The 26,080-nt window shown below is 41.9% G+C and overlaps 1 protein-coding gene across 1 annotated transcript in view; it reads right to left on the bottom strand.

Annotated features, from left to right (window-relative positions):
- Positions 1-17,160: 17,160 nt before the first annotated feature.
- Positions 17,161-26,080, bottom strand: part of ITPRID1 (ITPR interacting domain containing 1) — a gene marked incomplete at its 5' end in the record, with an annotated part of 52,797 nt that continues 43,877 nt past the window's right edge. The window contains 5 exon segments of the mRNA XM_082044588.1: positions 17,161-18,347; positions 19,020-19,131; positions 19,933-20,060; positions 22,303-23,787; positions 24,197-24,282. Of these exon segments, the coding sequence (XP_081900714.1) occupies positions 17,958-18,347; positions 19,020-19,131; positions 19,933-20,060; positions 22,303-23,787; positions 24,197-24,282 (2,201 nt within the window). The 3' untranslated portion in view covers positions 17,161-17,957.

Here is a 26,080-nt window from a genome sequence, read left to right on the forward strand (position 1 = left end):
TTGTCCTGTTTGTAAGAGGGTTGGGACTCCTTCCAGCTTTCTAATCCTTCCTGTTCACTTATTTCACAAACACAGCCTGGAAAATAGTCTGAGTCTGTAATAAATCTGCACTTTAACCCTATTCTCTTGTACACGAGTATTCCCATCAGCACTTGGGGAACTATGCATGTAATTAAAGATAAGCACATGTTTAAAAGTTTCCAGGCTAGTGCTTTGGAAGACAGATGGGAAAGGAGAAGGCAGCCTAACAGAAACCAGATAAATACACAAACACATGCACACACATATATGTACATATATGCATATAAAACATTTATATACAAACACACACGTATGTGTTGTATGTAGATACAACTATTACCTGCTGATGCCTTTGTTATTTTTGTGTTTGTTTCTGGCTTGGTTTGTAATTCAAACATCAAATTTTCAAAAGCCCGAAGGGCAGTGAGAATTCGGTCTTCCTTTGATACTTTTTTTCCTGTTTGAACTTTCTTTTTCTATACCAAAATGTTAGCTTACTGAAGCTTTTCAGCACAGCACAAGAAAGTGATTTCTTGAGAGATGCATGGTACCCCTTGATGTTATATTTGCTGGTTGATAGTATTTCTACTGTTGGTTTTGCAATGCAAACACAGCTGGCTTTTCCTTACTGTGGTAACTAGTAAAGATTATTTTCCAGCTGTAATTTTCCTCACAATGAACTCATTTTGAATCTGGCCAAACTGAAGACCAAAATCAGATAGATTAAAAAATCAGATTATCAGTACCAAGAAGCTTGTTGTCCTAAAGATGACATAGTTGTCACTTCTGCATATTCCATATCTACTGCAGAAGACCATGAAAGGCATTAAAAACTAGTGTACTATGAAAGGTATATATGGAGATGTTTCACTGTGGTTCTGTGGGGGGTTGTATTCAACTCCTTACATTATGGTTTGTTCAGGTTTGACTTTCAACCCCTGGCACTATTTTCTGATGAATTAAGAAGTGCTGATAAGGTGGAAGTGAAGGGTGATTTCATTTTAACAGGTTTTAGGCATCTGAAAACTGTTAATAATCCAGCCTCAAGCAGGTTCCCTATGCAGTAGCAGGTGGTTACATCTGAGATAACATTTCCCTCAGATAAGCAAACTCGCGGCTCACACTATCCTGATGTGCTTAAGCCCAGCTTCAGCCTCTGCTGCTTATTTCTGTGTGAAAGCGTACTTCTCAGTACAGAAAGTTTGGTCCAGGTTTATGCTAACTTCTAAGCCACTGCAAGCATGTGCATGCCGAAAGTCAATTTATACACGAAGAATTAAGGAACTGTATCTTTTAAGGACCAATTTATTCATTTAGTCACTTTCTAAGTGTTGGTGTAGGTATAAAACAGGCTATGGTTGATGAAATAAATTACCTTGCAGCCAGAGCAGTTCTACCAGTAGATCATTGTGCAGTGCTGTTTTTTTATCAGATTGCTTGAGGTACAGTCAACACTTGTCTTTGGTGGTTTTCCTATAAGTTGTGGAGGTTAGAAGTGCAATAGATTGAAACCCACATTCAATGAGCCTAATTTTTCAGACAAATTATTATAAACATCTCTATTTTTTCCTTATATATAGGAGAATATGCATATAGTGGCGTAAGTTGCCTTTATCACAGACTCAGACATATAGTTAGTTCATGTTTTTTAAACAGAAGGCGTACTTGAGGAAAATCATTGCCATGTCCTGAAAGGCAGCACATTTGTCCCGGGTCCAAGAGGGAAACCATCTGTGTTTGTTGTACTGCTGAGTGAAGTCTTTGAGGCTGGAGCAGTCTCTGAGGCTCAGAGCAGTCTGGGATTTGTATCTAACCTGACAGATGGCTCTCATGTGAACGTCCTTCCTGCTGCCCCTGCAAAGGTTAGGGGGATTATGAAGGAAACCTAAGAGGCTGGAAGAGAATAACCCCATTTAGAGTGGCAAAAGGAGTTTCTATGTCAAGAGTCGGAGAGTCATGCCAAGGCTCCTTGTGCAAACCCAAGGGAAAAATGTATCACACTAAGTCGATATGAAACTGCCTGTAGATTAACACGTGCTTTTACATTTAGATAGATAATTTAACATTTTCTGTTGTGTCTAGTCTGTAACCAAGTCTTCCTGCTCTCTTCAGGAGGAGTGAGCCAGGAGGAAACAAGGAAAGAAAAGGATGTGCCTTGAAATGAGGGAGAAAAGTTTTCAAGTTCGGTGCTCCTAAGCACTCTGATCCACGGTTTTCATCTATCCTTATGTCAGGGGGCTTTGAGGGGGTTACTTTTAGGGAAAGACAGATGTATAAATCCAGCAGCTGGCAGATGGTAGTGGAAAACTATATTCCAGGGAGACTTGGAACAAAGCAGTAGCAGATGACCTCTGGCCCATGTAACTTGTGCATCTCCTTAAATGTGTCGCTCTTATGCAGCATGGAACAAGGTGGAACCAGGGTGGGGGTGAAAGCTGCCCTTTCTCTCTGAGAGAAGGCTTTCTCCTTCCCTTTCCAGGGATGTTAGATCTGTCATGTTGCTCCTTTTCCTGGAGCACCCACTGCCATTTCTCATCCTACCCTCTAACTTTTTACTCTGGTTATTTAGGTGCTGAATCCATGTTGCCCTGTGCACTGGCACACAGGATCTTTCTGCCAAAACACTGTGGCTTTGACAAGATTACAGCATTTCTAACTGTGCATCCAAGCATTATATTTTCAAATAATATCACAGCCCTCCTGCACTTACAGTTTAAAATATTAGACAGCTTCTAAAACACCGCTGTGTTTACTCTCCTTTCTAACACTCTCCACGCTGACTGCTTTGTTTTACTAGACTGTGAACCTAGGAAGAAAACAACTTCTCTGACTGGAAATTACATGCATGAGTGTGAGAAATGCCAGTGCCTGCAACATGTGCTTATCTCTCAGATTAGAGATAGTGATTCACTAGCAAACTCCAGCTCTCCCTGGGCCTGTCCGTGCCTTGCAGCAGGATGGCAAAGAGACATAGACATCTGAGATGATTTCTGTGAACTTTCCTGACAAAGGATACTTTGGCATGTGTTATCTGTTGAATACATTATTAAAAGGGGAATAAACTAGGCTTGATTGAAACCAGACCACAAGACTTCCAACCTAGGGCATGAAATAAAGAAGCAAGGAACAGAGCAATCTGCATGGGAGGGTTTTCAAAGTAGTCAGGGAAGGTGAACACTGCCTCTTTTCAACTTCCCTGGGAATTTCTAGTTTGCTGCAACCACCTTGAAAAATCCCACTCACTCTCTATTCTTTGCACTTTAGCAACGCCACAAGCTCTTTGTTAGTCACTGTCCTACTGGGTGCTCATCGCTGTGCTGACAAACTTCCAGTTTGTAGCTGGCTCAGGTCTTGAGGCAGGACCTGAGCAGAGATACTGACTTGTCCATCACTGCTCAGTCACTGGCAAGCTATGAGCTGCATCTCTGGCCTTAGCACCTCAGCTCTGCACGAAGAGTTAATAACTTATCTTTCCATATCCTGAGGACTTTTTTTTTTTTTAACTTTGCAAAGGAAGATAAATGTAATTGTTAGTACTTAGAGTCCTGAAAAAATCAGTAGATGATGAGAAATGGTAATAGATTAACGGATGTTGGCTAGAAAAGGTAGAGAATGAGAGTTCAAGGAAGCAGTGTTCCACATGTCCTGTGTTTGCCACTTCATTCTGGGTGTCATCATTGACAAATGTCTAATGTAAGCCCTGGCCTAGTTAACTGGCTGACTCCAGACAGAGCCCTGATGGTCATCACGTGATGATGGCAGGCTGAGCACTCCAGTTTTCTTATCAGGATTTCCTCTTGAAGAAAGCAGTTGGGGTTTTTTTGTGGTTTTTCAATGCCTACAGAGTATATATATTTGTGTGTGTTGTGAATATTAGAAGTTGTGATTCTGTTTGGGTGCTTTTTTTGTTTAGTTGGGGTTTTTTGTTTGTTCGTTTTTCTTCGGTTTGGGTTTTTTTATGTGTGGGGTTTTGTTCGTTTGTGGTATTTTTGAGAAAACATTCTTACTTGCACAATTGAGGAGCTATAACAAAGACGCTAAAGAGACCTATATTGTGTTGATCAATGAAGCAAATCAAAACATCTAGTTCACTTATCTAAACACTTCTGTCCTTAACGGCTGTCTCAAAAATCTGTATAAAGCATTTCTGTACCGTGCTGCTGAGAGAAGGTGTCAGAGAAAGAGCACTCTGGCCTCTTGCAGAGTACAAGGATTTTTTACAGCCGACTGACAGCTGCCCGGTGTGTGGCCCTGCCTTCCGAGGAGCATAACTGTGCTAAGAGCTGAGGGGAAACAAGGGGATGCTGCATCTGGTGGTGGATCCTCAGAAATCCCAGGCTGCCCAGAGGTGTTGCACTAGCAGCAGCAGTCGTGCAGGCCTTTTGCTGTTGTCTTCATCCCACATCCCTCAACTTTCAGAATACTAGTCCAGCCCATAGAGCAACATGAAGGGAAGGAGGAAGAAAGTGTGTTAATAGTCTGTGTTCAGTTCCTATTGCTATACAGATTACTGCCTGCTATTCAGAGCGGGTTGGTGTTCTCTACCTGGAATGGTCTCTTCCATTACAGGTGATGGTACAAAGGAGATAGCACAAAATATTTGAGAGAGAGAAAACAAGCAAACAAAACCATGCTGGATGAGAATTATAGAAGCAGTTCTGCTTCCATTGAAACCAAGTCTGAAATTCCCCTTAATTTCAGTGCCTGCTTTTCAAGCTTGCAATTGTAATACCAAAAAGGTGTGTTAGTTGTTAGCATTCTATCCATTCTTCCTACAACATCAATAGATTTGAGCCCAGCTGAAGGTTTGGCAGCAAGCTGCTAAACACTGAACCCAGCATGGGTATATTAAATTTCATTCATTAGAGACATAGAAGCTTTGCTTCATGTGAGGTTTGTATAAATACTTGCACAGATTCCTTATCTGCAGAAGCTTGCTCCTAGCAAGTTGTTAAGCTCATTAATAGGGCAGACGGAAGATTGTGCGCCTATAATTTCCAGTTCAATTATTATAGAGTACACAAAATCCTAATTCTACTGTAGTCCAAGGCAAAACTCCCACTGGTTTAATGGGGCCAAGATGGCACAAAGTTAATTTCCCAACACAACATAAAAAGTGGAAACTCTCCCAGAAGATTGACTTCAATGGAGTCTGGACCTCAGGAGGTGAAACTCTCCATTGTCTCAGAAATGCAAATTTTGTACCTTACTAGAAAGATGTTTCTAATGAGGTAGTAATTAAATAAAGAGCGTTGCACAATAAAAATAAAATGCGCTTGATTAGACAAATAATGCCATCCAGTTTCCATTATGCACATAGTTTTGACATGAAGTGGGCAACTTTTCTTCCTCTGGGGGCAATCATGCACATATTCACTTTCATCATGACTATTTAGGCCCACAAGGAATTGGGAAAACATCTTTTTTTTGGAATAACATCGTAGTGAAGAGAGATCATTTGGGCTATGTGAAGAGAATGGTGCCAGGGTAAGGTCGCAGAGAGAAACATTTTTGAAGCTGATATTCAGTGGTCAGTAACTATTTCAGTTACATTAATGAAGACTTCTTCAATTCAAGCGGTGTCCAACCACCAAGTGCCTCTTTGCTTATAGTTTAATTAAATGTCCATTCTTTGGTAGATCTGCTGCTCATCAGTGATGAAACATCAGAACAATAATAGCTAATTTCAGGAAATTTTGCAGAGGCAGGTGAGAGCTGCCTCTCTTTTATAATGTTCCAATGAGACCACAAAGGACTTATTTTTGTTCAGTGAGGCCAGTAAATTATTAATATAAAACATGACAGAAAAGGTGGGCAGATCTTCCACCAAGCGGGTTTTGAAAATGAGTTGAACTGAACCCTCTTTCATCACATAACGTCTCATTCACCAAAGGTACAATGCTTGTTTAAATCAAACACCATGAATTTCCAGCTGTGAGCAAACCTCCATGAGGATCTTGTGGAAGAGTAATAGTGAGGTACTCACTTTCTACAGCTGCTGTCACAAATGCGCCTACATATGTAGATGGAGGATGGAATAGAGAGTTTGTGAAAGCAGCAATTTGTGAAAGCAGCAGCAGGTTCCTGCTGAAGGTGTGCCAGTGATAGGAAATCCGGTCTTTCACTTAAACCTCTGCATGTGCTTACAACCCAAAATAAAAGCTGCAGATCCATAACTGTAAAGCCAGGAGACTCTTTTTCTCCCTGATCCCTCTGATCCCCCTCCAAGCCCTCCTCCTCAGGAGTGGGATTTTTACAACCTCTCTGTCAGAGCAGCAAGGGGACGAGATGATGGTGGTAGGAAGATGTGGTGAGGGAAGGATGGGCACAGTTCAGTCCATGTTCCAGTGCATTTCTAATTATCTACATCAAGTGGAATAGCTCCATCCATCCAGAAGCTTGCATCCATCCAGACCCTGTGACATGTCTTGCTCCTGTCCCTAAAATACACCCAGTCTTGGTTCAGGATCACCTGAGGATGATGTGCATGGGATAGAGATGGAACCTGTTTCACACACCTTCCCCAGAGCTTGTACAGGCAAAATGAGAAGACTACAACTCTTTCCTCTTCTCACACACATTTTTTTTAATGATCTACCACAGAACTCAGAGCCAGGCTTTGTGAATGTAAATGCTAAGCAGGCAGGGCTGTCCACCAGTTTCTGAGTAGCAGGACCTCTTCCCCCTCCCCAGCCAGCACAGGCTCTGCTCCACAGGGTACAAGGAAACCCCTTCCTTAACGAGTATGGTGAGAGAAGAGTGGGTTGGACTAGGTGATATCCAGAGGTCCCTTGCAACCCTAACCATTCTGTCATTTGGGAAATCATCCCCATGAGGCAGAGGGTCTGCTGTGCATCCAACATTACCCTTGGATTTTTATTGCTGCTCGTAGGCCAGCATGTGGCTAGGACCTTTGTAAGCAGCCATGCACAGGATTGCACAAGACAGACTGGAAAGGAGCTGCTTGCTCTAGCTTCGCTGTGTTGACTTCTGCTAGCAGTAGTAGTAGAAAGCCAAACATATTTTAGTTGCAAAACTCAAGAGCCTGTCTGTGCTTCTGCAGGAAGCACATCTATTGACTAAGAAGGTCAATGCTAATGGAGACTAAGAGCAGAAATGAATACTGAGGCCTTTGGAGAATTTTGCAAATCCATTTCTCCTCTTACTTTTTTTTTATTCATGTACACACAAAATTTATAATAGTCTTACACAATGATGCAGCACTGGAAAGGTGCTGAAGATCCCTTTTCTTATATAAAAGGACTTAATTTTAGCCAGAAGGGGAATGGAGGATTATTTTTGGCTAATTAGTTCTGAAAATTGTTCATTTTAGAAAAGTCACTCTCCCTTCAGGGAATTAAGAAGCAGTGTCAAAGTGGTGCTACATCAGCCTTCATAGCCCTCTACAACATTTCAGAAGGGCCTAGGTAAAAAATTTAGCTGGCTGTATCCATATCATGACTGGACTGGTTATGGGCATCTCTTATTTATACCACAGCAAGATATAAATAACAATGTCATAATGGAAAACATCAGGGTTTCCTCCATCTCATAAAACTGGGAAGAGGGAATAGTTTTGTGTGGTTATTGATTTCTAGCTGCTTAATTAGTGTTTACAATATCTCTCCTTTAAAATAGCCATGTGCATTTCATTCCCTACTTGCTTGTTTAATTTAATCTAATCAATTGTTACACACCTGTTCCCACTTACTTAAAACAAGCATTATCTGCAGCATAACAAATATGAAGCAACATTAAAAGTAATTAATCTTTATCCTTGAAACGTTTCTCTTGGAGGAATATAATTGAGAACCCAAGCTATAAAAATAATCAGAAATCAAGTTTATACCTTAAAACACCAATAGACACATAACCTTATTTTGAACAGTACAAGCAGATTTGAACATAGATGCACAGAAAGGAGAAGAAAATTCCTAGAACATTTAGTAAGAGATCAGAAAAAAACCCTTTTATTTAAGGAGTGAAAGGTGATTGAAAAGTGTTAATGAATGCTGGGAAAAGACAGCTTCAGAGGACAGCAAGCAGTCATTTCTTCAGCCATACCAAAGAGAGGTGGGTAGGTTCCTCTTTCATTTTACCATGGACCTTATGCCCAAGCACGTATAATGATGTATGATGCCACACATCCAGCTAAGTTCCTAGACCTCCTGCTGATATGGAAAATCTTGAACGAGGCTCAAAACCATAAGGCATTTTTTTTTAAAATACCACACACACTTTTTTTTTTTTTTTTTTTTTTTTTTAATTTAGTGATTTCTGAGCTCTTCCTGGTACCACGGATGCCATCCAGAAGTTGGGCAGAGCTCAGGCACTGGCCCCAACCACCATCTGCCTCCTGCTGCCCTGGGCTTTAACACAGCTCTCCCACAACCCTCCAGAGGGGATGGTGGGCTCATCCTAGGGCATCTTTAAAAACCAGGTTATAAACTCTCCTTTCCCCTCTGGAAAGCATAACCACTAACAAAAACTAAGCAGCAACGTGAGCCAGAGTTTCACATATGTGCTGCTAGCTAACAAACTAAATCTAGCAGCATGGGATTAGTGCCTGAGAAGCCCTGTGTTTCACTTAGCCTCTGAGTCTCTCCAGCTGTCTTAGACTTTTGAGGTTCCTACCTGTCTTCCTCTGAGAACCTCTTTCCTTGTATTATCTAAAGAGAGTAATTTTATTCCCCTAAAGGGCTTCAGTGACTGGGACAGCAATTTCACCCTGCTTGATCATTGCTTCTCCCTGTGAACCCAGAGGAGGGAACAAAAGGAGAAAGTCCTAAAGATCCCAAATTAAGGTGAGGATTTAAAAAAGAAACACTTTTATTTTTATTCCATATTTGCTTTCATTAGTTCTTTCTTTCAGTGTCTGGAAATCCCCAGCGAGTCTGACATAAGTCCCTAACTCATCTGGTTTCTGCAGAACAGAACATTGCCAGATGACAGCTCACGCTTCGCTGACGACGTTCTGTCATCTATTGGTGCTAACTATGGATCAGTGTCTGTCTCTACAGCCTTTTTAATAGGTACTTTATTATTTTGACACATTTCCTTCCCTTTTGTTAATCTAGGGATTAACAGTGACATGTCTAAATTCATGCTTAACTGTGTTAACACAATCCCTCTTGTATTGAATTTGCTGCAATCTCACACTGCTAGCTGCCTAGCAGAAGACCAACACATCCTCTTGCTTAAATAACCCCACTGAGACTCTAAGACTCTCTTTGTGGACCCTGAAGCATTACCTGACAGGTTGGCTGAAATACTGAGCACAAAAAAAAAAAAAAAATCTGAGAGGATACGATATTAAAAACAAAAAAGTAAAACTATAATTCAAGGGGAAAACAGTAACAGAAAAGTGTCTGCACAGTCACATAGCACCTAGGGAGAGTGTCCATCTGCCAGTCCTACCCAGGATCTGCAAACTATTCTGATCAGATGCTCTGTTGATGTCCATCCCTGGCTTTTCTTCACTATAGATAGGTGTCTGATTTCCAGAACCTGCAATGGGTGGGCAATTAGCATCTATAACCTTCGCTGCCTTCCTTACAGTTTCCTCGGAAAGAGAGAACACCCTTTTCTGATAGTCATTCTGGCACATAAGCACAGACCCCAGCACAAGGACCCAGACTTTCTGCTTTTCCTATTTGCAGCCACCCATGCATTTGACTCTATGCTCCTATTTCTGCTTTTCTCCTCAGTCCTCTCTCTCTTTCATTGTACCTCTCTCTCTTCCTCCTGTCTTCATTCTAGTCCCATGTCTTTTGTCAAACCCATGTCTCCTCCTTCTTCCATAGATTTTTTTTTTTTTATGATTTGTTTAAGGAGAAGAGACCGTACCTTGCCAATGACACTCCCAGTGATGATAGAGAGATATTTATAATTGAGTAAAATTTGGATTTTGCAAAGGTTGAACTTTTAAAAAAGACTCAGAAGAGAGAAAAGAATTGGAGGCAGAGCATTTCTTTGCAAGCTATGATGATTCTGCTCAAAATTCATAAGGACTCTTGACTCTTCTAGAATATTTCTCATCAAAGAGGTTCTCAGGCAATTGGAGAATGGCAGCAGAAATGAGTAGTTATAATAAAGCTGACTTTGTACATTTCTTTCCAATATTGTTAAAAATTCCAGGGCTCTGGGCTGATTTACAAAGTTGAAAACCCAGAAAGCTTTGGCGGCATTCATGTAGATTTGGGTGGAAAAGATTAAAGGGATGGAGAAACTGCCTGGAGAGAAAAGACTAAAAGTGCTGGGACTCTTTGCTTTGGAGATACCAGGATCCTCAGTGTTATAAAATCAGGCAAGTGGTGGAGAAGGCAAATACAGACCTCTTTTGCATCAAATCCTGCAGTTCTAGAACTGGAGACAATTTATCAAAAGCAGGAGAACAGTTTAAAACAGACAACAAACGATAGTTCACACAGCAAGGATAACAGTGAAGTTCTGAACTTTGTTTTCATAGGTATTGTAATAGTGGAAGGTCGTGGTAGGAGGGCACAAAAAGGATTAGACGTTAATGGAGAAGAAGGAAGGATAGTCCCTCTGATGGGCATGTTGGATTAGATGACTTCAAGAGGTATTTCTCAACCTGTCTTCCTGTGATTCTGTAACATTAACAGATGCTAACAGGGACAGGCAGAAACATACTCTCTGATGTCCCATACCCAACATATGCGGCTGCTGGGGACATATGAGGAGAGCAGTCCAGAAAGAAGTAGTCGGGCCCTCCCTGAAAAACATTTCCTAGTTTCTCTGTCAAAGATATAGTCCTGTCACAGGCAGTCTGGCCTGTAGCCTATTTCTTATGTTCTTAATCACTGGGTTCTATATCAAGTAGTTGGATAGCCTCAAACTGACTGTTCTTCTATGCTTTCTGTTAATCTGACTGTGGTCCTTAATCTCTTGGCTTGTCTGTGATCCTGAAGTGCTCCGAAGTGTCCATAGGAAGAGTAACAAGTGAATTTATTTCCCCGGGTTTCTGAGTGAGGGCTAAGTCAGCTTACTTATTTCATTGAAGGAACTCTGTGTATTGAGCTAATACCTTTGGCCTACTTTTAAACAGATGAAGCTACACATAGATGAACTTCTGCTTCATACCTCCTTTGTCTAGTTTCAGGTCGTTCATTCCAGGTCTCTCATTTTTATTATATGTTGCTCTTCCTCCATTTCTTTCTGTGTCTGCCCCTTGTTTTCAGATTCCGCTATCCCATCTACAGCTACAACATTCCCCCAATGCTGCTGACAAGCCCTTTTGTTCACTCCCTGCCTGGGTGGCAGTCAGCCCAGCTTCTGTTTGCATTGGCAGAAATTGCTTCCCAGTGCCCATCTCTGAGCATGGGCTTGCCAGGAAACAGCCAGATACAACCTGCTGATACCACAAGACTATTGCATCAGCTCCCAGAATGAGATTTCTTGGGCACCAGCTGCTCCAAATTTCCCTGGACGTCTCACTCCAGCTCCCCTTCATCCCTAGCCACACAGATTCCCACTCCTCCATGGGGTATCTCAGCAAGAAACCCAAGCCTGAGAAATGCACCTCTCACATTTGTCTGGCCTGGTTTGGGAATGACTCGGGTGCCCTTGCTTCCACTTCCCTATTTGTTAAATGGGACAAGGATGTGAGGAGTCCAGCCTACCCTGCTTCCAATGTGCTCTGCTCTGATTAGAGCAACCCTAGATCTGGAACAGCTCTCTTGATGTAACAACAGTAACACTTTCTCATTATTGCTATTCCTTGTAGATAAAAAAATTAAGGGCAATGAAGTCTTTATGCAGGACATTACAGAAGTGTCACTGATACAATAGACCCTAGTTTTCAAGTAATTAGGTTTTTTATCTTTTTTCCTAACTGACTGTAACTGTTTCCTACTTCCCATAATTTCTCTCTGTCAGTAGCTTAGAAAAGCCTCTGGAAAGTCCAGGCAACCTTTAAAAAGCTAATTCACCAGCAAGAGAATACTTAACTACAGACTTCTGTCCCCCCACACACGTTGCTTCACAGTAGGTCTACAACAACTTGACTTGTCTGTTGTTGTAGCTATACTTGTGTGAAAGGTGCATCTTACTGTGTCTTCACAGACTGGGAGCTGATCTAAAGCAATTTCCTAAACAATTGAACAGTGAAATTGAAATGGAGTGGAATATGGGAATGTCAATGTAGGCACCACAATTTTCTTTACCATCCAGGACCTTCGTCTTGCTCCTTTTCAGGACCCTTGGCAGATGCTTGCTTTACCTGAAGTCCCTCTAATAAATACTTACTGCAGCCCTTCCTGGAGGCAGCTGGCTAAGCAGACAGCACAGAAGAGCAGGGATATTTTACTTGTCTGCATTTGCAGAAGCCTTTTTCAGGTGAAATGGCCAGAGCTTGCAGATGAAATGCAAGAGATCCATGTGCCAGCATCTTCAGGTGGGGCCCCAGGGAGCCCTCACACTCCCTTTGGATAACAGGTAGGGGAAAAAAAAACAGTCTTATCTCCTGACTTTTGGTCTTTTGTATTTCTTGCCCCCTCACTACTTCTGTGACTATCATTAACTATAAGCTCTTCATGTCCTAATGGGCTTCTTTTGTATTTTAATGGAGGGAAAGAAAAAAAAAATCAGGAATAGGTGGGAGTTCTGTGTTGTTTGTCATCATAATAAATGTTTCCCATATTAAGATTGAAAAGCCTCAATGGGACACACCTGTGTCCCGCTTACTAGCTCTGATCTGTGCTGAGTGAGTGAGGTGCCCATTGAAAGACAACAGAAAATAATTAAGTGAAGATGGATGAATTCTAATGCACCTCTCCAGCAAGGTGAGAACAGTGTGGTTTCATATAATTTCAGTTTCTGGAAGTCTCAGGTGTTCTGATTCTGAATTTTCCCATTTGATAGCAAGCTTGCCTTTTTGTTCATGCTTCAGCCTCTTTTACCCATGTTCATTTTTACAGGGAAGATCAAAACCTTGTTTCTGGAGCAGAGGGAGTTAAAGCAGTCAACAGCCTTATAAAGTGACACAGCAGCTGTTTCTTAAGTAGCAATGGATCTTAATGAAAGGCTGCTCATAAAATTATTATTGTAGCAGCAAGTAGAGGTCCCAACTGATATTAGGCCCCTATTGTGCTAGGAACTGTACGAACACATTAGGAGAGAATAACTTCTCTGTGAGGAATTTAAAACCTCATTAGATAAGACAGAAAGAAGCTGTGCCAGGAATAAGAGTCCCCACGGGGTAAAGAAAAAGGCCCTGGTCACAGGGAAAACACATGGTAGAGCCTGCAATAAGACCCCATGTTCTTGCCACCCAGGCTCACCGACAGCCCTAGAGGAGAAAGTAATTCATATGTAGCAGCTCAGAACAAGTTTATTCCTATGGCTTGAGGCCAAAAATTGAGGGTCTCTTTTCTTCAAACGCAAATTCCAGCTCTGCACAGGGAAAGCCCTGAGCCTGACCTGGGGCACCCCATCACCATGCACCAGGATGCAATAAGGAGGCAGCACACCCAGGTTGCACAGAGATGGGCTGCGCTTCCAGCAGGAGGTCAGCACCACCCCAAAAGCAGCCGTACCCATATTATTTGGCTGTCACAACCCCGCTCCTGAGCCCTGCCTTCTTCTTAAGCCAGTGTCAAATCTTCTTTGGATTTGAGGTTGGAAGGGGCTGAACTCCCATGATGCCACTTTTCTTGGAATCTGTTGGCAACACTGACAATTAGACAACTGATGCATTAACATGCTAGAGAGGCTCTGATGTTTATTCATGCGCTGCTCTCGAGGGTTTATTGAATTGATGCCTGGTAAAGCAACTAATGGGAGCCCTTGGCACGGTACCTTAGATGGATTTCCTTATTATCTCTATAGATTTTATACTCTCTAGCAAAATCAATATTCAAGCCGGTGCACAATGCAGCCTTTTTTAGCTTCAGGGTTTAAAGATTTATGGGGCATCAGGGAAAACAAATGAAGGCAAAAGACAATGACAAAAATAGGTAAAATCCAAGTGAAACAAATTGCTACTGAACTAGGGTGGGCAAAAGCAATCATTAGGTTTTGAATCTTCTGTCTTTGTTAGGGAAACATTTTTTAATTGGCTTGCCCCTGCTTCCCCTGTTCTTTCATCCCTCCTACTTTGGTGAGGCTTTATGTTGCTCTTCTCTTCCAGAAACTGTGACCAGGGCAAAGACAGTGCTGAGTCCATAACAGAGAGTTACAAGGGTTTCAGATGACAGTTTTAGGTTTCTGCAGGCAAGAGATGCTGAAAGAGCACTGGATAGCATGGAGAACCACTGCTGTAGCATATCTACACATTATACAACTTACCCTTTTCCTTAGCACGTGTCTTCTACATTGCATGGACCTTTGTGGGGCCTCAATAGTCCTGTGAAATAGAGACAGAGCCAATTGTTCTACTGATTTCAGTTTTGGAGAGGTGGAATCAGGAGGGAAACAGCCTCTTGCTCAAATACTTACTTCAGGTAGGTTTGTGTGGTGTTTTTTTGTTTGTTTGTTTGTTGTTTGTTTTTTTGTTTGTTTGTTTTTGTCTTTGTCAGAAGTCCTGCAGTGTCACAGGGTCAATTTTCTTCAGATTAAAAACTTGCAAACTGCCCAGCGCTAATGCTTTTTGTAAGTATTGCAGCCCACTCCCACCCACAGATATGACCTGCTGCCTTGTGAGCCTGCAAGCTAATTTGTATGGTTCTAGCTAGATAGAGTAATTATGATGCTCATTCAGATATGTTATTATTTCATTAATTCTGTGGACTTATAATTAAATTCCCACCTTATTTGCTTATGACTGTCCTAAAGGGAAATAAATTGGAATTTAAAAGGTTGGTAATACTGTGAGGTTAAGCGGGTGCACAGCTGGCTCCTGTGCTCACCATGCTATCCCCAGACCTTCCTGATCACAAAATTATGGTGTGTGTTCCTTTCTCTCCCAAGAGCAGCATTATGATGCTTAGCCCAGCCATCCCTGCAACATGTTTGGAGGAGTTATGAAGTGAAATATCACTTGTTGAGCTCTAAGATAAGTCAGAAGATTTTTTTTTAAATTTCCCGTTGTTTGGTATGTTTTTTTATGGCTACAATGTTACAGCTTAACTGTTAAAAAAACATTGAGGGCTTGAAATGTTATCTAGCTATAAATGCAAGTAAGTTCAAGTTAACGGTATTTGTGGGCGTCTAAATGTTGCATATGGAGGAACCCTAGTTTGTCCATAGCTTGCACAACATTATTCTATAATTACATTGAAATGAGGAATAGGATTGCACATACCAGTCATCTAGAGGCTATTAAACAGGTTTTGTTAGTAAGAGTCAGGTTCAGTCCTGGTTGAGAATACAAGTGCTAGAATTCAAATGGCAACAGAGGTCCCACATGATCTTTGTAATCAAGAATAGCTGTCACCTGCCAATAGCATCTTCTATACACATGGATATAAGACTGGCAGAGAATGGTTGCCGCATCATGTAACCACAAAGCTTTTAAGCATCATACTGCAGTGACACTTGCAAAAGACAACTTGCTTCATGGAAGGAATCACAGCCCTGGTGCAGCTGAGGTAAGGAAGCTTCTCAGCCATCCTCTCTCCCAGGAGACTTTCAATGCTGGTATCATTGTACATCCTTCACCATGCTTTCTATTTGCCTTCCTCCACAAACTGAGGTACAACATCTGCAAATGCAGTTCATAAGCCAGTGGAGAAAGAAAATACTAAGCCAAATTTATTGCTTGTTCCACTAAAACTGAGGTGAAGGATGCTTTGGTCCTGCTTGCATTCTGCCTGAAGATACCGTTACAATCACAAATCTCGATATATAAACTCTTAAACACTTGATAGTGTGGAAGTGGTTTACAAATCCCATGAGGGGTCTCAAGAAAGGGGCAAATTGCAACCAGTAAAATTCATGGCCCAGCAGGCTGTGGAGGATCTTGTCAGTTCCTATGTTATGTACCTCTCTCCCCCAATCATTTTATTACCCTGAACATCTGTGGAAATGTGGAGGTGCAGGGAGCCTCGAGGCTGCTCAGCATGTTTGACTCCATTTTCTCCTTAAACATGTGCAAATGCTACTTCTGTTTGCACCTTCGCAGAGCTGTGATTTGCAACACCAAAACCTAAATGACACCTAAGGTCCCTCCAGAGCATTAAACAAACAAGCCAGTAGGACATCTCACAGTCTGGGAAGTGCTAAATTGAAAGCAGCAGTACAAACTGCACTGCTTTGAAAATGAACTAGTTGAATTTCTTTACTGTGATCCAAACCTGAGAGGTCTTTTCTCTTGACTTTCTCTGCATGAATCCAGGCTCTGCGCACTCCCCAGAAAACTGAACCAAGATTCTGATTCAAGGTTTATAATGTAGAAAATCCCATATTTCTAATCTCATTTTGGTTTTAATTTGGTTTATGTGATGCAAATACGAAAAGGAAGAAGACAGCCAGGAGACTATCCATGGTAGTATTTTGACAGAGAAGGTGTTTAGCATATACACTATCAGTGAGCTTCTGATTTGATACTGACAGCAGATAAAAGCCTCACAAAATTAGTCAGAGGCAAGTTAGTAGCAAGTTAAAGCTAGAAAGTGGGTAGGACTATACAAGGTAGTTTGGGCATGAGGATTAGTATTGGTTGAAGGACTGTATCAAAATAACTATGAGAATATCTTCTAGTGGTATTTCCTGGGCTATCTACAAGTTCTTAAGTTTCTTCTCAAAAATAAGCCGTCTCCTCTTCCTTTTAAAGGACTTTGCAAAGAACAGCCCTATCCCATGTGACTGCTAATAGTAGTGTAGTAAATTTTGCGATCACAGAACAGTAAAACATATAGCACCTCTCTTTAAAATATTCTTTAAAAATGACTGGTTTTCTGGCAAGTTATCTCATTGCAAATGAAACTGCTGTGATTAGAACTTATCTATAATGCAATGTTGTGTTCATTTGTTTCTGTAATATACCATGTATTTCAGGAAAAAGGCCACAAATCCATCAGTCTGTCCTCCATCAGTCTTTTCCTTCTTCTCAATCATTATCTAAAGAATTTTGTAAAGATTTCTTCAACTAAAAAAAAAAAAAAAAAAAAGGAAAAAGGTGTTACCAAGATTAGTCTTAAAAGAAAAAGAATGCAAAATATGACAAAACATGACCTCAGATATTTCAGTTCCTTGTTCCTCACTGTCTATGGTTCTCATTCTTTGAATTATGCACTAAAGAACCTGATTCTGCTTGATAATATCAGTGGTAATATCAACATAAATCAAGAAAGTAGCATAAGACTTTAATAAAGAGCATTCCATCCTGTGGTGTTTACACAAAGTTTATGCAGAATTTAATGCTGTTTGTTTAAGGGAATGATCAATCCTTTAAAAAACAGGGACATGTGCTTAGGTGGAAGAGACCACTAAATCACAAACAGCTATCTAAGAGTTCCTAGATATATTTTGTATTCAGAAAGGCAGCCAAACTTTTTTTTTTTTTTTTTTTTAATGGTTACATTGTGAAACCAGATCAGTCAGAAATGCTGACTTTGAATTTCTTCAGAAAAACAACAAACCTTCCAGTTCACTGCCTTTACAGCCCTTGTAGAACTGGGTTATTGTCTCTACAAATTGAAGCCATAAATTACTAATTTCACACGGTGGGAGAGGGTTGAATATACTAATTAGTCAAACAGTGACATTCAAAGTTCAAGCAAGCCAAATGCCATTCATGTATTTATATGTTCTTCCCTCTGGAGCATCTAGATCATTGCCGCAGCTTACTGAGAAATATCAAAGCAGATCCAGTCCCAGTTATGCCTGTGTTTCTTACGCAGACTGAAAGTGCCTCAAAACAGGGGCTCCATCCTTTCGGATAATTGCACAGCTTAGCAGGAATGGGTCCTGATCTAGGCTCTGGCAATGAGATGCAGAATAGTAAAACCTCATTGTGGGTCAGCAGTCCCTTCCACCTAAAACCTTGCAGGTGAGACTGAAACATCCTTTATGTTGTGTATAAATGCCTTAAAGTCCATTTTCACTCGGGGAGGTCCTTTTATTTCCTTCGTACTGGTGGAGAGCTCCTGTGGGGCAGATGCGGCTGAATTTGCCTCAAACGTTGCTCTGGTAGGAAATTGCATTAGGGATGGCCCTGACTGCAGGGCAGAGAGCAAACCTGTTGCTGTGGTGGTTTTGCTAGGAGCTCTTAGGAGCACCATTTCTGAGCACCCACTTTGGGGATGCACAATGTCAGCAGCATCTGGAAATGCTTGTTCATTCTGGGCTTTTCTTTCTCCATTCCAATCAGAGAGTCCAAGCTCGGAAAACAGATGGGATTGTTCTGCCAGTAATTGGTCCAGCTGCTGCAGAGAAAATAGAAGGAAAAGCATATTGCAGTAATAAAAATATAATAAAAGGAATCAAGCAGGATACACAAGAGTACATGAAGCATGCCTGCTTCTTCTGCTAGGTCCAAAGTAGACATGCAATGTCTGGTAAAGGAGACGTTGCCATGAAAAAGAGAGGAGAGGCCTAAAGGACATTTTATGCCAACAGACAGATCTATCTGCCTAATGGAAAATCTCCAAATGGACTTCTATCTGTGACCATTGCAGTCATGAACCTCTAATCCAAGTCTGTCAGGGAAGAATCAATGTATGATCCCCTGATCATGTTTTCTTTACCTTTCCTCATCAAATGGAGAGCTGTTCCAGAAATGAACCAGACCAGTAACCATTTATCAGTAATTCTGCAGGCTGACTGCCTGTCACTTTATTCAAGAAACGATGGGACCTTTATAGAGCACAGTCGAGTCACTTCTGTAAGTACTGGCACTTTTCCTGGGTGATTGAGCTCAAGCAGCACAAAGAAAGAGTCAAAGATGTAAACTATAAGTCTATTATCGGAAGTCCTCCTATTCTTGGTGCTGAAAGCTTATCCAGCTGTACCTCAGAGTTAACACTACGGATGCTGAATAGCAGGGCAGACTTCAAACTCTCCCCACATGACCCAGAGCAGTGGCTTGTGCAACGTACCATGAGGATGCCCTCCCTGACCTGGCAGGCTTGATCATTCAGCCGAAATTCCAGCTCTGCAACCTCCTGACGAACGGCTCGCCGTAAGAGTTGCAGGTGTCTGCCTTCCTCTCTGTAGGGAGAGCAGTGAAAACACACTCAAGTGAGCAGTGAACACCATCCTCTTCCTCAGCCTCAGCATAACCCCGTGTCTCCATTTGCTGCGGCCTTGTTTTTATCCATGATCATAGGATACCTTACAAAATAATAAAAACAGCCCTTGTCTGCTTGATCCTCATTTCTTTTATTGTCCCAACTGCAAGATAAAACACATTGTAGTTGCAGAGCCAGCTTGAGTTTGGGCAGGTTTATCACTTCTGATTTATCACCAGCACAAAGACTGCATAAATCCTGTATTTTCAGGCAGCTCAATATTGAAGCCCTAGTAACTTTTTGTGAACCTGAGGCTTCTCAGTACTCCCTGTGAACTTGGGCTCAATCCATGAAGAGCTAGTTCAATTTTTCCTGTATTATCACCCAATTGATCGTAAGTATTAAGTACATGGCCTAAAGGGAATGATTTGTCAGAGAGCACTCCTGGCTCCTTCCCTGAACCCAGCATTGACCCGGGACACCAAGCTCCAGCTGCCTGAGATCTGTTCCTGTTGCCATTAAAATATAGTAGTTGCACACTAAAAATCTAGCCTGCATCTACAGAGCAATCTTCCCCTTCAAAATGCTCTTAAGAGCCATGAACAGCGTGGACTTTGAACAAAAATCACATCACAGTACATTTTTCCACTTGCGGGATGCCCACAGCTGCACCTCGCTGACCAGAACTGCTGCCATAACACAAGTGACCAGACATGTTGCATGTGCCCACAGGTTGTTATTTTGTTGCTAGCTTTGGGTTTAAGTGTTGAGCTGCCATTACCTTTCTTCATCTGGCATCATGCTGGCAAACAGCACCTGCTGTTCGGTCAGGTGCTGTTCAATCTCGTCCAGCTTCTCCTGGAAGTGCTGGCAGGAGCTCTTCATCACTTCTATTTCATGAATGTTACACTACACAGAAAAGCAAGAAAACACCACACTTTACTACTTTTATTTGAGCACTTCAATGCTGAGTGCTTTTGAAGCTGACAGCCTGAATGGCATGGGTCCTCCTCTTACCTGCACAACAGGGACTCTGTGACCAGCTACCATGAATGTCCAGATGGCACTTCAAGTGAGTTTGCTCTGGGTGCATCACTCACATCCCAGTCACCACCTTTTCTCCTAAAACATGTAGGATTGAGTTCTGGCACTACTCGAGCCAGTGAGAATTTAATTTTTCCCACTGAAGAGGAAAAGGACTTTGATCAAAGATCTGATGCAATTTGTCAAATTCTGTTATTGCACTGTTGTCAGACATTATATTTGAGCAGGATGAGTTGCTATGGGTTAATGGTAGGTTAAATTATTGTCTTCTGGAAATTGGAAACTGTTTTGAGAAGGAGAAAGAGGAAGAGAGAGAGAGAGGAAAGATATATAAGAAGTATGAGAAGTGTCTTTTCTGATGGAACATGCCAAACCCCTTCTTGCACTCAGAGCAGTTTCAGCGTAATAAAGGTGCATGCTTTCAGAATGCAGATGATATTGTCCTTCAGGTCTCTAGGGCCACAAACAATTTTCTAGTTGGTTCCTCAAGGCTAACAAAAATCTGTAAAGCACCACGCAAAAAATACAAGAGACACAGTGTGGGTAGGTTTGGTAAAAAGTTGTGTCAGCCCTTAAAGATGAGGTATGGGCAGTTCCCCAGGCATTGACTATTTGAGCATATCACAGAGCACAAGTTCACATAGATTTATTCAGTGTTCAGGCACAGGTGGCATGGAAGGGGGACTAGCTGTTCCAGGACTACTCTCATGCCATAACTTTTTTTGCATGTAAATGGTAAATTTATGGTCTACCAGTTGTTACGTGGTGGTTGCATTCCCCATGCGTGCCCTGGGTCAATGGCACATAAACTGAGCTATCTTCTCTCAGTTAAAGATGTAGAAACTACTTCACCTCTAATGCAAAGCACAAAGTGGGCATAGGTGAATTCTCTGCAAAGTGGCTAATATTCAGTAAATTCACCCACTTATTGCACAGATCTTGGATAACAGTACGATGCAAAGTTTGTTCCTCCTACACTCCCTGTCCACAGACTAGAGAAGAAAAAACACTATTGGCCCCCGTTTGAAGACTGATAAAATAGTAGATAACCGATAAGAAAAGTCTTCCCAGTCCACTATAAGGTACTGACTCACTGCCATCTTGTGGCAACAGCAGAATATTTGACAAAAGGCTTTATGCTGTTCAATATACTGTTCAAAAACAAGGCATTGCAGACATATACATTCAATGATGTGGCAGCATAAGACTCACCAGTTTCACTTTCTGGAACTCTTATCTAATAACTTTCTTCCCCAATGTGTACAACAGTTACAGTTTCATTTCCTTATGCAAAGCAATGAGAAGAGGAAAAATGGAAATGCCTGTTAACTATCAGGAGCTATGCTGCTCCTTCCACATTTTTCTCAGAATGCAAAAGCCCCTCCTGTCTTTCCTTGCTTTCTTCCCCAACACATTCTGAGTCTTTCACAACTTTGGGGAGCTCTCATCAATTCTGAACAAAGAAATAAAAAATCTGGTGACTTTTTACTGTATATTTTTTTTTCAAATTCATCTTAGCAGGACTTCAGATTTAATGCAAGCTTCTTATTCTACCATGATATTATATAATGGATTGCGGCTCTGAGAAGTCATAATTCACTTTAATTTAGAGCAGTTTGGCTTATGGTATCTACGTAGGTGTTCACAGTTAGTCTTTAATAAACACTAAGTAATATAACTTAAATGAGTTCTCAGCAAAATGAGGATTACACTAAATCATGTCACCTTGCATTTTCTGCAGTCCAATAAGTTACTCAGTTACTGTAACTCAGCTGATTCACAGGAACTCACTGAAACTCATTCTCGTATCTCAGCTCTTCATTTGACCTGTAGACTTTATCACTCAGTTTGCAGGAACCATTTTAAGACTGAAATGATGTATGTAAGTTACTAAAAGAAGCAGCCCAACAAAACTGAAGATACACAGATAGGTTTGCCCATTTTGTCTAGAAGGGAATGCTTCTTTCCCCATCCATTTTCTCAGTTACATTCCTAAGATATGTCTCACTAAATAAGCAAGCATGGCAGGAGAGGAAAGGAAGAGGCAGCTTGTACATTTAGCTCATTAGTGTGTCAACTGTCCATGTTCATGAAGAAATCTACTCACCGGAACAAGATCACATGTTGCAGCATCCTGTAGGAGCATCAGTGTTTTCAAGACCTGCAGCTCAGTGGGGGCATGATTTGAGCAGCAGCCCACAGGGTGCTGGGGAGAGACAGGCACAGAGAAGGTCCACGGGCAGCAGCCACGGCAGCAGCAGCAGTGGCAACAGTGACTGCCCTGCGCAGCCTGGACGTCAGAGGCTTCACCCCAGTAGTACGGCCTGTATTTGCCAGAAAGCACAGTGTCAAGAGAGGCTGATTTTGTCAGGTGAGCATGGGGTGGGTGAAGCAGTGGTGGCCACCTGGGTTTCCTGGCACAGATGTCAGTTTGGCTGGAAGCTTCAGTGGTCTGCTTCATGCCATCCTTTGAAGCCCCTGGGTCTGACTTTCTGAGAGAACCATCTTCAGAGGAGTCCACAGAATCTTCCCTAGCAAGGGTGTCACTGAAAGGAGCATTTTGCCCTGTGCATTTCACCCTTGAAGTAAACTCCAGCCCTGAAAACATCTGAACAGTAACAGATTTCAGAGGAGCAGAAGCCATTTCATTGTTTTGGACGCTGTGTCCCTGCTCTGATTCGTTAGCACCTAACATATTCCCTATACTACCAGTCTTTTGATCTACAGATAAACTTAATCGAGGCCCTTCTGCTAGGCAGGTGAGATGTCTCCAAGATACTTGTGGAGAACAGCATGAACTGGCACTGCTCCTGCTTTGCGCTGCTGAGCCCTGCTGTGGAGTTTCTAGGAGCTCTGTTTTGGAGGAGCATCTTGTATTTTTTGAATCACCATCCATTTTGCAGAACTTCTGATCATTTGTCACCTTGTTCACCGCAAGCAGGGTACCATCTTTGTTGACCACTTCCATACCCAACCATAGTCCTTTAACATGCTCTTTGTGACCTCCATGGGCATTTTCATGACATGTAACTCCAACATCCTTTTCGGTCAGGCACCTCTCACATTCATCTTCACCTCTGATTTTGCTCTCACTGATGTCTGCAGAGTTAAAATCAATCAGTTCAGTGAAGGCTGCATTCATTGTTTTGTGTCCTGTTTTAAAATATAAATGATCAAATTTTGAGGAGATAGGATCTCCTTTATTCTGAGTATCACTCTGAAAACAAAGGCTATGCTCTTTTATGCACTTCTCTTTTTCCAGTTGCTTTCTTCCAATTTTATCCTCTTTCCTGTCCATGTCACATAAGATTTCTTGTACAAAACTCTGTGGTTCAGCATTACAGGCCTCATACTCTCCATTTTCTGCAGTTAGCAGCAGATGAGTCTCTTCTCCCTGGTCACTGCCTCCTTTTGTTGATCCAGGTACTGTCAAAATGCTCTCACAAGCTGTGACGAAGACCTTAGCACCACGATCATCTAGCTTTTGTTGAAAATCTTGACTTGACATTGCAAACTCTGTCCTGTCTGACAGAGCTGTTTCTTGGTTATGCATATAAGAAATAAAATTAATCTTCCTTGAGAGAGATGCATTCTGAAAGAAAAAAAAAAAAAAAAAAGAGAGAGAGAAATAAAAAAGGAGCTGAAATATTATACCTGTTCTATCACATTGGTTTGGCCCGCTGCTGTTTTGCCCTGGGTACCCCAAGCCCAGAGGCATCTTTAAATACATCTTTAAACATCTTTAAATACCCAGTGAACCAAAGAATCAAAGATTCTAGTACTTTTTCTTTTCTAATGCCTTGCACAAATCTCGCATTAATGTGGTCAAAGAGTTGCACAAAGTTCTGAGAAAGCTTCTCACCTACTCAGGTTTTCTAGGAGGATGAATTTGTTTTCATGAAATTTTCACAACTCCATGATTTTTTTTAATATTACTTGTGCCAAGGTTACACAGTTTTCATAGACCTGGTAGGTACCAGTAACAATTGCTCATTTCTTACTTGCAAAACTGCAGGTTCTGGCAGTTCCTCCATGAACCCACTACTGTCTGACTGGCAGCTGCTTGTTCTTGTCACCAACACCTCTGCTGGGGAAAACAAAAAGGTAAGAAAATCAGAAAACAAGGCAGAAAACAGTACGAGGGCAAAATAAGTATAGAACTAATTTGGACGCTTTAAATGTATGTTTCTAGAAATATTCTTGATCCTGGCCAGAAACCTGCAATATTGCTGCAACCAGAAAAAAATAACAAAATGTGCTCAGCATAGCTACTGCTGATGTTACTAAGTGTTGACTTATTCACGAGTGTAATCATCAGCTGCAGATTTCAGGTTTTGATATGTTCATACAACATACATGATGTAAATAACCTATAAAGCAGCCAACCACTTTGCTAAAAATAGTGACTTTTGATTGTAAGAACTAGATCAGACTAAGTCTCATTCATACCTATGTAGCTCTGATGGCTTCAGCCAGGTGACTCCTGCAGGGAAAGGGAGCTGCCCTAGCCTCTAATCAGACCAGTTTGTCTCTACTTTGAGGCACCGTGTATCATCTTTGTTGTTTTTTGGTCTGAGGACAGGAAATCACAGTAGGAAACAGAGATGATGTAGGGTTGCATGGCGAGACATAAAAGTAAGAGGAAGATATTCTAGATTTACTCTAGATAAGGTTTCTAATCTAACAGCCACATCATTTGGCTAAATCAATTATTACCCCAACTTTAGCAATTAAATTATAAATCATTAGCTACTTGATTTAATGAGTAAACCCAACCCTCTTTAAAAGAACAAATGATTGAGAGTTAGCCCTCAGTTGTCCTGTACACCCCTATACCTGTCAGCCTTGGATAACTTGTATTTTCAGATAACCTTAATCCTCAGATCACAGTATCACAGTATGTTTGGGATTGGAAGGGACCTCAAAAGATCATCTAGTCCAATCCCCCTGCTGGAGCAGGAACGCCTAGGTGAGGTCGCATAGGAACATGTCCAGGCGGGTTTTGAATGTCTCCAGAGAAGGAGACTCAACAACCTCCCTGGGCAGCCTGTTCCAGTGCTCTGGCACCCTCACCATGAAGAAGTTTCTTCTCAAATTTAAGTGGAACCTCTTGTGTTCCAGCTTGATCCCATTACCCCTTGTCCTATCATTGTTTGCCACCGAGAAGAGCCTGGCTCCGTCCTCGTGGCACTCACCCTTTATATATTTATAACCATTAATAAGGTCAACCCTCAGTCTCCTCTTCTCCAAACTAAAGAGACCCAGCTCCCTCAGCCTTTCTTCATAAGGGAGGTGCTCCACTCCCTTAATCATCTTTGTTGCCCTATGCTGGACCCTCTCCAGCAGTTCCCTGTCCTTCTGGAACTGAGGGGCCCAGAACTGGACACAATATTCCAGATGGGGTCTCACCAGGGCGGAGTAGAGGGGAAGGAGGACCTCTCTCGATCTACTAACCACCCCCCTTGTAATACACCCCAGGATGCCATTGGCCTTCCTGGCCACAAGGGCACAGTGCTGGCTCATGGTCATCCTGTTGTCCACCAGGACCCCCAGGTCCCTTTCCCCTACACTGCTCTCTAATATGTAATTTCCCAACGGATACTGGAACCTGGGGTTGTTCCTGCCCAGATGCAGGACTCTACACTTGCCCTTGTTAAATTTCATCAGGTTATTCCCCGCCCAACTCTCCAGCCTGTCCAGGTCCTGCTGGATGGCAGCACAGCCTTCTGGTGTGTCAGCCACTCCTCCCAGCTTAGCGTCATCAGCAAACTTGCTGATAGTACACTCAATTCCCTTGTCTAAATCATTAATGAATATGTTGAATAATATTGGCCCCAGTACTGACCCCTGAGGCACTCCACTGGATACTGGCCTCCAACTAGACT

Source organism: Streptopelia decaocto (genome assembly GCF_964273445.1).
Source record: "Streptopelia decaocto genome assembly, chromosome: 2".
Classification (NCBI taxonomy): Eukaryota; Metazoa; Chordata; class Aves; order Columbiformes; family Columbidae; genus Streptopelia; species Streptopelia decaocto.